Source organism: Lissotriton vulgaris, chromosome 12 (genome assembly GCF_964263255.1).
Source record: "Lissotriton vulgaris chromosome 12, aLisVul1.2, whole genome shotgun sequence".
Taxonomy (NCBI): Eukaryota; Metazoa; Chordata; class Amphibia; order Caudata; family Salamandridae; genus Lissotriton; species Lissotriton vulgaris.
Genome location: NC_141700.1, coordinates 641,781,915 through 641,795,443, shown reverse-complemented (window position 1 = coordinate 641,795,443; position 13,529 = coordinate 641,781,915). Strand labels below are relative to the sequence as shown.

Here is a 13,529-nt window from a genome sequence, read left to right as displayed (position 1 = left end):
ATGTAGGTGGAGCTGTTCCTTCTAGCTACAGAACAGACAAAACGTGTCCATCATACATATGTGAACTTCCTATTTGCATAGATTTCCAGGACAACGGGGATTCTCTCTCCCTTTTTTGTCAAAGTATTCTCCATGGGATATTTAGAGTGCTCTGTTGGACAGTTCAGCAGCCTATAAGAAGGCAGAAGTGTAATACAGGATTTTAAGTCAGGTCATCACGGTTATTAGAAATGAAGGAAGAGTGGTGTTGTAATTGGCCATTAGTAATAGATTTGAAAGCCAACCTTTACATTTGCCTGAGCTTTGAGACGTTTGGCTAAGCAGGCGTAAAGACTTAATAGAGAGAACAAAAAAGGCAAGGAGAGTTCACAACTTTCTCTTGCAATGACAATTGACTCTTATCAATTCAGATGTGGTCCACTTCAAGGACCCGAGAGATGCACAAGCAGAGACGGTTTTTAGGTCTTGCATAAGACAGCAAGCAATGGACTTGGAATTTGCCCGTTGCTTACCATTTGTTGGCTTTATTTTCATTCATATCTGCTACCTCCAAATTGGTCAGTGCGTGCTTGTTTTACTTCCTCTTCTTTCATTTGAGGCATGGACCAAGTACTGATTGCTTCACTTTGATAAGTGTCCTTCTGCTGCTTGTGCCACAGGTACTATTTTTCTTTCTTCTTCCTCGTTGGCATGTTGCTTCTTCCTGTCCACCCCATTGTCCGTGTTGGCTCTTCCATCCCAACCCCATCTGTGTTGCTTCTTGCCTCCCACCCCTTTGTCCGTATTGTGTCCTCCTTCCCACCCCCTTGTCCGAGTTGCTTCTTTCCTCCCAGCTCCCACCCTCCCACTGTTCATATGACTTCTTCCCTGCCACCTTCCCTCTGTGTGTGTTGCCCAAACCCACACACAATAAGAAAAATAAAGTGCTATGAAGCAGCCAGCGTTGGCAGAGTCAGTGTTTTTTGTATCTTCCTGTTGTACGTGTTGCTTGTTCTCTCCCTCCTGTTATCCGTTACCTCCCAGCATCCCTCCAGTTGACCATGGTGCCCACCAACCATAAGGGAAAAAAGTGCAATAACGCAGTCAGCGCTGGCTGCTTTATAGCACTATTTTCCTAACTTTTCACCATGATGCACTGCATCCATACTGCTCCACAACATGGGTAAAATACATTGGCAAAGCCTATAGCTTTCTTACGGGCGAAACTATTTGACTTTGCCAGTACTTGTTAAAATGCTTATTAATGGAGGTTTAGAAAATGTAGTAAGGAAGGATGGAACTGTCCCTGTGGTCAAGAATATACAATTGCAGAGAAACAAACAGGAAAGGGAGTGTGGACATGTTTTATCATTGCACGCAGGCATTGTAATCTCACAAAGGGTGATGTCACCAAGATCGTGTAAATTGATTTGAAGCTGTTGCTATTCTTACTCACTGTCCCTCTTCAGACAGAGTTTGAACATGAGACAAATTATACTAGTAGTATGAATGCAGCCCGTCTCTTTCATTTGTATGGTCTTGTAGCCCACTCAGCAGTCCAGGAAGCCCTTAGACACATGCCTTTGTTTGTTTTTTTGCAGACTGCAGTCTTTCTGGCAGACAGCATTGGGACAGGTATGAGTATCATAAATATGTCCAGATGTGCTTACTGGTTTAAAGCACCGCACATTGTAGTTCTGGTGTTGTTTTTGAGGTGTTTGTTGGGGATGCCTTGTTTTATCATTTTGAGCAAGTTGTAGGACTTTGTGATTTGTGTGAATTCACAAGGGAGAACTGTAGTACGTTCCTTGGCTGGTTGTGATAAGTAGTAGACAGTCTGACAGTCTGGTGTCATGTTGTGCACTTGAAGGTGGCAGTTAGTCTGAAAGTCTGCCCTCCGGGAGTGATATCACTGTACATTGGATTGCTCTGGTGCTGTTCAGTGCCTGTGAGGGTGAGGTGTGCTGATTAAAGCATTCTGTTGTTATTATGAGTCTTGATGTGTCATGTTTTCAGAGGGCCTTTGTGTGAGGGACTGAATGCGGTGTTGAGGCACACCATTCTCTTAGCAAAATGGTTTTGGTGCTGGGTACAGGAGGGTGAGATGGGTTGATTATGGAGTTTTGTTATAATGGGTGTTTGTATAAAATATTGTAAAGGGTAGTTCAGTGAAGAGGTTGATGTGCTGTTGGGTGGTATGGTTTTGCCTTTGTGCTGCATTATTTGTGTGAAATTGTATACAGCTTTCTAAAGTTGTCTATTAATGTGGGTGCTGGTTACCAGTAGTGGCGTCTAATGCTATCAGTAAGAAAACATATTACATTTTCCTCACTATTGTGCGGTTTGTGTATTTAGGGCCATTTGCGTCGCATTTGTAATTCACAATTTGCGACTTGATAATTGGGATGCACAACAGTGTCTGATCAAATTGAATGCCTCATGCATATTAATGAGGCTGTCGCAATTTGCGACCCCATTGGGAATGGCTGGCACGCCCAGGGATGTTGGCCTGCTTTTTAAAAAAGCAGTTTTTTTGTTTTTTAATGTAGCCCGTTTTCCTTAAAGGAAAACGGGATGCATTTAAAAAATTAAAATGAAACTTTTCAGTTTCATTTTTTAAGGGCAGGCAGTGGTCCCTGGGACCACTGTCTTTCCTTAAAGAATATTTGTGCATGCATTCACAAAGGAGAAGGGGTCCCCTGGGGACCCCTTTCCCAATTTGAGAGTGCTTCCCCATCCTTCTGAGAAGGGTGGTAAACTACAAATGTTTTGCGACCGCAATTACGATCACAAAACATTCTTACATAGCTTAAGGAGTCGCTATTAAGGAAGGACGACTTTGGAACACCCCTTCCTAATAGCGAGTCCTGAAACCTATTTTGCGAGTCGCAAATTGATTTGCGACTCGCAAAATAGAATTACTACATGGGCCACAGGTTTTTTGCGAGCGAAAAACGGGTCTAAAACTTTGCATCCGCAGAAAACCTTTGTACATCTGGCCCTTAGAGACTTGGGGTTGGTGTATGCCTTTGTTGCTGTTGGCGTGTGATTACATCCTGTGATATTTTCTGATTGGCTTACTATTGGTTCTGTGAAGAATTGCTCTGTGCCAGGTTCAATGCATTGTTGGAGTGACACTGATCTGCCAGTTAGATGTCATTGGTGCCATGTTGCGTGCATCCGAGGGCGGTGGGAGGGCTCTAACAAGTTATTGTATTAATGTTAATTGCGAGAGTTAATTGTGAGTAGTTGAATGAGTGGTTTAGGTGGCACTGCTTTGGCATGTACATGGCTTGAGTGCTGTGTTGTGGGGGTGAAGAGGAATGGGCTGTCCAAAACGTTTCAATCTTATGGGCGTTAATAACAAATAGTGGTGGGTTGTGGTGTTACTTAGTATGGCCCTAAACCCGGAGAAAAAGAGTACTCGAGATTGAATAGGCCTGTGATTTGGCAGAGGTAGAATGGTGGTCAGGCTAACAGGCAGGTGATGGTTCTGCCCAACACATCTTTCAGTGGCACGTCCCCATCAGGAATCCAGAGTTCCTTCAGGCTAGCCCTTTATGTGATTGGAAGCATGAAACATAAATGAGAGCCTTTTTTGAAGCCTTACAAGAGGTACAGATTACATGGTCACAGAATAGCTTGGGGAGGCTTCCATTGAAATGAATGCAACAAATATTCTGTTCAGTAGGAGGGGAAATCTCTGCAGAAGTTTGGACTATTCACTAAATTATTAGATTGGTGGCATTTTCTGCAACTGTAATGAGGTTGGGGATTTGGAAGCACACACTTTTTGTGCATATTTGACAATTGGAAGAATACAACTATGAATTGGCTAAAGTGTCGGAAGTGCCACACATGATACAGGGTTGTGCACTGCCTCAGATCACATTTTCACATGGTCTGTGAATGTCAATGTAAATTTCTTCAGAATAATTTTCCACATGGAAAATGTCAACACTGGAAGGTTTGTTGCAGAGTTTCTTAGTGCTGGAAGTAGCTGTATAAATATTCACAGCAACCTGACTAGCATTCATAATGTCCAAGGCAGAAATTAAAATAGAAAATATGCATCTTCAGATGTTTTCAAAGTGGTCTTTCCAGCAAACAAAAACTGGAATAGAGAGTAGTCAGAAATGTACCTGGCACATTAAAAACAGTCCACTGCTGAACTACTCGAGGGTCGAAGAATGCCCTCCACCTCTTTTCTGCAGCCATGTCACTCTTCTTGTGTCAGATTGCTAGCCAAAGACTAGGAGGGCCCCAAACTTTGTAAATGAAAAGATGAAGATTATTGCATAGGGGGGTCCTCAAAAGATCCCCCAACAGTAAGGGGCACAATAGGTCAGATGGAGAGGTCTTGACTAATGCCCTAAATATGCTGGGGAAGTCCATTCACCAAAGAAGGTGTGGCCATGACCTATTCCCTTAAAGAAGCACTTATTGGCTGTGTGGCCTTCTGGGCATCCACACCAGCTGCTGGGAAAGGCACACTAGAAATTTGGTAAATGACATGTACATAAACATTCAGTCAGTGTGACATTATTTCCATGCAATGAAGTGCCTGAACCACTTCTGAATGTTTGAGGTCCTCTCAATCACCTTTGTCACTTCACTATATTCACCCATTAAACGCACAACGAGAGTCACTCTGTAAGAGGCACCCTTGCATGGGCACAGTTCATCTAGATTCACTGAAAAAGGAGCACTGGTGAGTGAGCAGAAAACACCCACACTGGTGGCCTGACTGTTTGAGAAGTTAACCACACATGATGTCCCCCATGAGATGTGTTGTTGCCACGTGTCGGGTGTGAGTTTCTGAAATAGTGCTGGTTTCTACTGCTAGTTCTGCATTTAGAATTAGAGAAACACAACTAGAAGTAGTAGAATGCAATGTACAAAGTAGAAAAGCATGATCTACACATAGCAGAAGTGTGGCTACTACAGCATTTTGTCAAACCACATAAGTTACAACACAAGTTGTCCCAATGTTTGTGACCTTGGTTGATCACATAGGGTTTGAAAAACAAGCAGTGCTGCCAATGGAATATTGTAATCCATAATAACTTACATGTATGTCAACTACGAGAGCTCACTGTTGTGATGGGACAATGGCTGGCCACTGTGAACTCAGCCAGGTTACTTATTTGGGACCAATACCAAACATAACTTACAACCCTCCCAGTGTCAGACGTCAGACTGATTTTCCTGTGTCATCCTCAGCCACTAAAAGGCCCAATCCCAATGATTTTGCAGTGCATTGTCACATGCAACATAGAACTACACATCTAACACTGTAGGTGAGTAGTGGCTGGTGTCAGGTGAAAGTGGTGGGCAACGTGGGGGAGGGGAGGGACAAACAGACGACAACAATAACAACATAAAATATAACAAACAAAAAAGAACTTACCTGCTGCATTGCTGCTTTTTGCTCCTCTCAGTCCACTGAAGCACAGGCTGAGGCTCCCAGACTCCCTACGGCCAATCCAGACGAAGCTCTTATGCTGCTGGCAGCAAGAGAGAAGTGCCAAGATGGGCTTGAGCGGCCTGGATTTGTGCTCCCAGAGAGACTGGGAGCCTGTGACTGCTGTCTCCAACCCGGCAATGCAGCTCGGGTTGGAGACATATCAGGACGCAAGTTGGTTTGTCCGTCCTAAGATGGTCGGCCAAACCTACAAGCGCACTTGTTGCAGTGCCCACCACTCCTCCATGAGTGGTCACATAGGCCCTACACCCAAGACTCGGCTCTGCGAAGAAAAAAAAATTATAATAAACCTGTTTTATCATCATTTTATTTATTCAAGTTTTGAATCTGCTGGCAGAGGGTGGTGACGCTCTTCCACTATAATGGAGGGTCTGCAGCTGCTGTAGGCCCCATCACATGCACTATACGTGCCCATATCTGGCAAGATCATTGGATCCTAGCTCAAATGACATTATTCTCCTTTCTATCCTCGCAATGGAGCAATTAGAGGGGGCTTCTAGTCCCCCTTGCTGTCAGCACTAAAGCCTTCTTCCTAGCATTGTGCTTTGAATGAAGTGTGAGATAGGTTTATCCATTAATCAGAGCTGTAATCAGGAAGGCCATAAATGGGTGCAGAGTGAGGTATGGGACGTGCCTACACACTACAGAGGATTGTGGCTAGGAAGATCTTGAAACAGCCAGAGAGAGAAATGTGGAAAAGACTTATCAACGAGATGTACCTAGGAAGAGGCATGTACAGCTAGAGATGAGGATATGCAACGGGCCTCTCCGGTACAATGCAAAAACAATGTACCCAAAAGGCATTTAAAAAATAACATTACCTACATTTTTAGATAGCAAGTCAAGCTGATTTATTGTATACATAGTAACTATGCATTAAGCATTTGGATAAATTGTCACTTAAAGCATGGTTTATGGAATGTATTCAAGGCATGGCCAAAGAGCCAATAGTTGTATGTAGTAGTAAATAAATTGTGGTAAAAGGATACCGTTAGGGCCTTGTACAGAAGCACTTTCTGCAGCTGTGCAAAATACAAGAAGAAATATCCATAAGCAAGAGGTGATAATAGAAATGCTAATTGTCAATCAGTGGGTGTCAACAAGTCAATGTTTCAACCCCTTTTTGTTAATTTATACAGGTTTTCATCAGGACAAAAAGAACATAGGGCCGGATTTATATTTTGGCGATCCGACATTGTTCTGCCACAGCATCATAGTAAATACCTTTGTTGTCCTGATGGAAGTCCCGACTACCGAATTTATAAATGAAGGTCACAGCGGTTCCGGTCAATGCAAACCACTATTTGGTGTGGGGCTGCGTCTGCATGACACATCCCTGCATCAAACAGAAACTTTTTTTATTTAAAAAAATAAAAGCTCAAAACAGGATTTTGTTTTTGAAAATTAAAAACACTACCCTCGCCATAGGAGTCATCTCCCATGGCAGCGGGGGGGTTATTTATTTGTTTACTTTTCCTCAACTCCAGGGTTTGCCTGGCAGTGACAGACAATAAAAAAACATGGCCTCATGTCCGCCCATCCTGATTCAGATGGCGGACATGAATCCATTTCTCCGACACACCTTACTTCGTCGGGCTGTTGAAGAGGCTTGTCTATGGCTGTGAAGGAGTAGTGACTGCCGGAGCCAAACTGTAGGGCTGCCCACATTTAAATCGAGCAGGAGGGTGTTCATGTTGGTGGTGTGTAGAAGCTGTTGCAACTGAAAATACACACCGCCAACATATAAATCAAGCCCATAGTTTGGTGTATTATAATATTTATTCTAGATGAAGCAATTGTGCACTCTATGGAAGGATGGAATCTCTCACTTAAGAAATGACTGTGCAAAGAAAAGATTGTTAGTCTGGCATTAGTATTCTAATACATGAGGGGATAAGTTCACCTTGGAAACACTCATTCTATTCTGGAAGAGACAGGCATACGCACAGGCCCTGGTAGGAGGGGTGCTGCAGCACCCCCAAAATACCCACGCTGGAGTTCAGATGGCGAATGAGCAATAAAGATTTTTAAATATTTGTTTTCATCGTGTCACATTTGCTGTGTGCTCAAAGACAGAGGTCAACTATCAGGATATGTCTTCTGACAAATTGCTGCTTATTCTTTTAACATATAGACAGACCAGTGTTTGCTTTTCTTTTCTGACTGCAAAGTTTTGTAAAGTGAACTATCAGATAATCTTGCTGGGGCACAGGGAGTGCAAAACGAAAGGATGTAGGATGTCAGTTTTTCCTAACACAAAACATTTAAATACCTGTAAAATAACTGTGCAAATGTTTCAAAATATATCAGCAGTAAGGTAAGCATACATAAAGCACGTTATTTTTTTTATAATTCTGAAGTGTGATTGAATCAAAGATTTTATTAGGATCAAAACACTTTACTTGGTGATGTGCAAATGGTAAATATTTACTGAAAACCGATTTGCACATATTATCATTTGTCTACTTTACAGTTTTATGAGTAAAACTGTACGTTCGTGCGAATTTTGTAGCCATTTCAATGGAAAACGACTGTGTGTAAATAACTATGCTCTACCATGCCAGGCTTTAGTAATAGTTTCGCAACAGTGTGACCCCTAATACACCGCCGGCTACATACTACACCCTTACCACTCTCCTGATGAATGAACTTGTCTTATTTGCAAGACTTGATTTTTGTGCTACACTTGGATTGTTTTCAATCCCTATGACTTCATTCATGTAACACTGCTGTCAGCACCCCACTCTGAAAATTGTTCCAGCACCACTGGGCATAAGTCAGTCCGTTAATTCTTGTTGTAGTCTGCGTTCTGCAGGAAGTCAGTCCTCTGGAGAGGCTGTAGCTGGGAAGAGTTTTGGACACCTGCAGATTGTGGAGGGGGTGTGCTGGAGGACTGCGGTGACAAAGAGGGCAGCAATCCCTGAACTGTATTTTCCCGAATGGAACTGTAGCAACTTAAAGTTTGATGAATTTGTTTAGAAAAGGTGGTGCGCCTACAATTGAAAGAATAAACTATCTTGTTGAACAGTAGAACGTTCCTGCTACACCACACTGTGCCTACCAACAATTAGCGCAGCAGGTGCAATGTTACCAAGACTAGTTGGGGCCCCACTGCACCCTAATTTTAGTTATCTTGTACTATCACGCTAGGAGGGGTGGGGGTGATTTCCTTGCTTGCATTAGGGACCATGCTACCCTTGCAATGTCTCTACCCTATTACTCTAGTGTAGACAACCCAAGCCCCGGCTGCCCTACCCTGTCATTTAGGAATGCAAACAAAATACACCACACGCAAGCCTATTACAGGTGTTGTGAGCAGAGGTGTTTATCTCGACTACAGAGGGCATCGGAATCACATTCTTTAAAAATCAAAAAAAAACTTTACTGCATTCAAACATAACAAACCACCATTTAAAAAACACGCAATTTCGCAGTCAACAAAGGCCCGGGCATTCTATTCTATTAAGCAGTCATGAAGAGCCGTCGGCCGCGAGGAAATAAATGTTGGCTGAGTCGATCTGATAGGGCCGGTATCAGCGAGGAGCAGGCGGCAAAGCGCGCGCAGACGGCCCCCGCGCGCACAGAGGCCCCCGCGCGCCCGCGCCGTCCAAGGCGACCCGGCTGCGGGGAGCGCGTCTTTAAGGAAATGACAATCCCTTCTGCTCCGGGCGGTGTCGCCAAGAGGAATAAGTCAGCGCGTCCAAGCTTTAAAACTCTGAAACAATTAATAAAACTGCCAAACAAGAAATGGGAAGGAGAGTGGACGAGGCGGGCCGGTTGAAGCGATGAAGAAACGAGGACAAGAGCTGTTTTTTTCTGTCTTTCTTTTTTTTTTTTTTTAACTCGACACGCCGATGTCAAGGCACGATCTCTTTTTTTTCCTTGCATAAAAATCCTTTTGCAGTTATCACAGCGCGCAGACCTCCTATCCCTGTCTAATTCCGTCTCAATCTGGGCCCGGGGGGAGATAGCGGGCTGGTGGCGAGGCTGTCTCTGGGATGATACGTTCTTTTCCTCCTTCAGGGACCCGCATGGCGGAGAAAGGAGGATTCTAAAACCGGCACAATAAGCATCTCTGACAGATGGAAGGTTCGAGAAGTCGGGGAGCGGCGGGGGTTTGCAGGGGGCTGCCTACTTACGCATTCTACAAACACAGCCGGACTCAGCCGAGCGGTAAAGGTGGAAGTCAGAAATATGTGATTGCTCGGGCGTGAACTTGCATAGCTCCCGAACACATCAGTGCGGGTGGGGAGAGGGGTTACAGCTTTTACAAGAATGGAATACTAAATAACTAGAAAACATAGTTGCACACAAAAGACATACACATCACTGAAAATATATTGGTTAAGCTTCAGCTAATATTCTGTAGGTATGCGTGCGTCTGATCAGGTTACAAAACAGAAAAAGAATTGGTGTGACAGAGATTAACAAAAGCAAAAACACTTTAATTTCCATGAGTTAAGTTGCACTGCTCATGAGTAGTGTAATGTTCATAAAGAAGAAGAAGACGACGTAGATACACCTCAGCCATCTCAAACCAGTCAGCAACTGACTCCAAGAGAATGCATACCACATCAAACAATGTTCTATGTTCTATAGAACCTAGCACGAGGAACAGGGAGAATAGAATATCAGACATGTCCCTTCTAATGATAAACAAAGAGAAATATGCAGTTGTATAATGCAAATACCAAAGTAATAAATCTTAACATGAAATAGGGAGAAGAGAATACCACACATCTCCCTTCTAATAATAAACAAAGAGAAATTTGCAGTTGTATAATACAGATAGACAAGTAACAAATTTGGCCTATGCGAAATTTTCTTTATGCCGGCGTAATCTTACATACTTCTCAATGTTTCACAATATGCGTGTTATACAAAATTTGTGAAATGACACCACCCTGCGTAACTTCATGTCCATTTGGGTAAAAATCATATTGCAGGAGCATGAACAAACAGAACACGAGTGACTGTTATTCACAGCATATGTGTTTTTTGTTGTGTAAAAGGCATGCTTGCATCCCAAAATGGACGCGAGGACGCATTTGCTGCTCAGATATACCTGTAAACGCTAGATTGGCATTTTGTATAATTTTTCAGAAATGTTCATGCAATTTCACAATCGGAAATTATATGAATTTCACACACCTCTACTCATGACCTCAAGCCTGGCCTCATACATAGGACATCACACATCACAAATTTCCTCATCAATGATATCACTTGTGATGTCATAGATCACATCACTGCTGACATCATTGATGACTCCACTTCATCGTCAGTGCATGGCCAGCCCAGTGGTTAGATCTTGCACCCAGAGCCTTCCAGGAACGTGGCTAATATGATCTGCGATTCCAGCATCTTTTCTCCTTCCATCCCGAGGACGGCTTATGCTATTTACATTGGCCACCTCTATTGGGGATGGCTCTGTGTTTTACCCAATGGACTGCGTGCTACTGTGTCCTTCGATCACATAAATGATACAGTCAACAATATAAATCCTGATGCCCTTTTTCTCTGCCAGTGTGACCTTTGAAGGAGTGCACTCAGTTAAGATCCATGGCTAACTTAACTGTCAACTGCTTGAAAGCTTCCAGTTTTCTGTTTTTAACACTGACTCACAGCACTTCATTTCTGTTTGCCAATGTCATCCAAATGGTAGCAACAGAACCTTAACTAAAGTTTTTTGCATCTGAAAGGTTTTATGAATAAAATCCCCATTCGATGTGGCCACAAATGTTTATACAGCGCCTGGATACCCGAACGGGCGACAAGTAGCGCTCTACAAATCTACTGATTGATTGATTGATTGATTTAACTGTGCCCAGCCTGTGGTAGTTTGAAGGAGGTTCTGACTACTGCACCCAGTCCTTTCACACAAATTGGCTGTTGCCATCTGGGTAAAAGGCGTTGCTGAAGGTTACAAATTGCCCTCAGTTGTTCTGCTTCTGATACTTCTTCACAAAGGCAATACGCTAGTTGATTTGCCATTGGACGGAAGGCTTGTTTTTTGGCCATGCTCTTTGCCAATCCCTGTGCACTCGGAACCACTGAGCTCTGCCTTTGGCAGTCTGTGGCATATACTGGGCAAAAGTCGCCCATGCCCTGCACCTAGGCGCCTGCAGCAACCCACTGGCACATCGTGCCCAGTCTTTCTACACCTGACCTCGCTGCACAAAGGCTTCAGCCATGTGAATTGGGAAATGGGTGCAATGAGCGGTCATCAATCGCACCTTGTGCCCATTCCTCGTGTACCTGCACCCACTGCAGACTGCCCTTGGGCCTACATCCTAACATCACCTGGCACTGATAATAAACTTGCACATAATTTCTCACTTAACTTACACAATTACACAATAAATAACATCAGTGATGTGATGGGCGCTTAGTTTGAATAAATAAAAAAAAAGTAGAACATTCATGCATTAATCAAAGCTAGAATCCTAGAGTGTCTGGTGAGAAATATTAAATGTGGCTTCATGGCACCTGACTACAGGCTGAACAAACCTTTGCATTAGGTCATGCTAAAGTATGCAATCATTTTTGCAACTAACAATTGAGTTTATGACTCCTTTGGTGAACTTAGTCTCAACACCCATCCAAAGAAGTAATGCACATCAATGTCCCCAGAAGGGAGCCTGAATGCCAGCAGCCAATAAAGGCATCAATGACCACAAGAAGTACTGAGCATCACTAAAGGGCCCAGGTGGTAAAAAACATGAACGGCCCTGGGAGTGATAGCATCAATATTGCCCTGAGGCAATAATAAATATCAAAGGCCCCAATGGTTTTTGAGCATTAATGTCCCTTAGCATTTATAACTATCAACAACTTCAGGCAGTAACGAGCAGCAAGCCCTTGAGGCAGTAAGGAGTATTAATAGGCCCATGCCGTTCGAAGTATCGATATTGGCGACAGGAATTAAAAAATGCCCCAGGCGGTAATGAACATTAATGGACCAGAGCAGTAATAAAGGTTTCAGGGGCCCAATGATCAATGACCCAAGCAATAATGTGTATTCAAATCTCCCCCTGTTAAGGAACATTAATTGCCCCATATCTAGATGCGCCCACCTTACATAGCCGATTCAAGTGACTTGCTAACTTAAATTTAAAAATCTTGCAAATGCCTTCTACAATTGTCGGGTGTCAATCCGAAAGAAGCCACCAGAGCAGCTGTCAGCTATCACAGCCCACCCTTCGCTACCACTACATCAGCCGCCCCATTATCCTTTCCACAAGTCAAAAAGGGTATTAATTTAGCAGCAGATCCATTATGTCCATATAGCACAAAAATAAAACTCTTTAAAAGACTCAAACTTTAAAAGCAGAACAGAATCATAGTTCACTAGAAGGAGCTCCATAAGCAACTTCATTTGAGGTTTCAACAGATGATGAGCGTGGATATACTCTGCTATAAAGAATTTAACAAAAATCCCTCATTCATATGGCCTATTGGAAACCTACATCCTGCTTTCACGATATCCGACATTCCAGGTCCTTTCAGGACAGCTTTCTGTCACCGCTTCTTGCAAAAGGAAAGCGGCTAGAGAGCAGGCCTTTTTACGCCCCTTTAAGTCTCATCACCATGATTCTCTGTGGTATAGGAACATAGTGACAAAAGCCAGCACACTTCACCAATAGTTCCTTTACATTGTTCCTAACTGAAGCAATTCATAAGGGTCAATGTTAGGAAAAGAATGGCATGCTCAAGAAACCTAGTAAACAGAAGTCTAAGTAACTGAAAGCTCATCATTTTGCAGATAATACATCAGTCTTGCAACCAAATAAAGACGTACTCAAACGTCCATCACCAGCCATGACCATAACTCTGCTATGCACCTTCTTACCTGCCCGGCAGGGATGTGTCCAGGCCACCAAGCAATGGCTGGCTCCCTCATACCTCCTTCAAAGGTGGTCTGCTTTCCACACAAAAATGGTGCATTGCTGCCTCCTGGGGAAAACGATGGTTGCAAAAGTGAGAATCAATGGGATTCCATGATGAATCATTGTATGTCAAGTGTGAGTGATTGCGTGGCAGCGTGTATGACAGTCTGAGTGTC

General features: G+C 43.3%; 1 protein-coding gene across 1 annotated transcript in view; it reads right to left on the bottom strand.

The window, feature by feature from the left end:
• GALNS (galactosamine (N-acetyl)-6-sulfatase) overlaps nt 1-13,529 on the bottom strand; it is a 186,296-nt gene that overhangs the window by 80,018 nt on the left and 92,749 nt on the right. Inside the window, exon 9 of the mRNA XM_086945806.1 lies at nt 13,317-13,420. Within this exon, the coding sequence (XP_086801932.1) occupies nt 13,317-13,420 (104 nt within the window). The remainder of the gene's footprint in view (nt 1-13,316; nt 13,421-13,529) is intronic.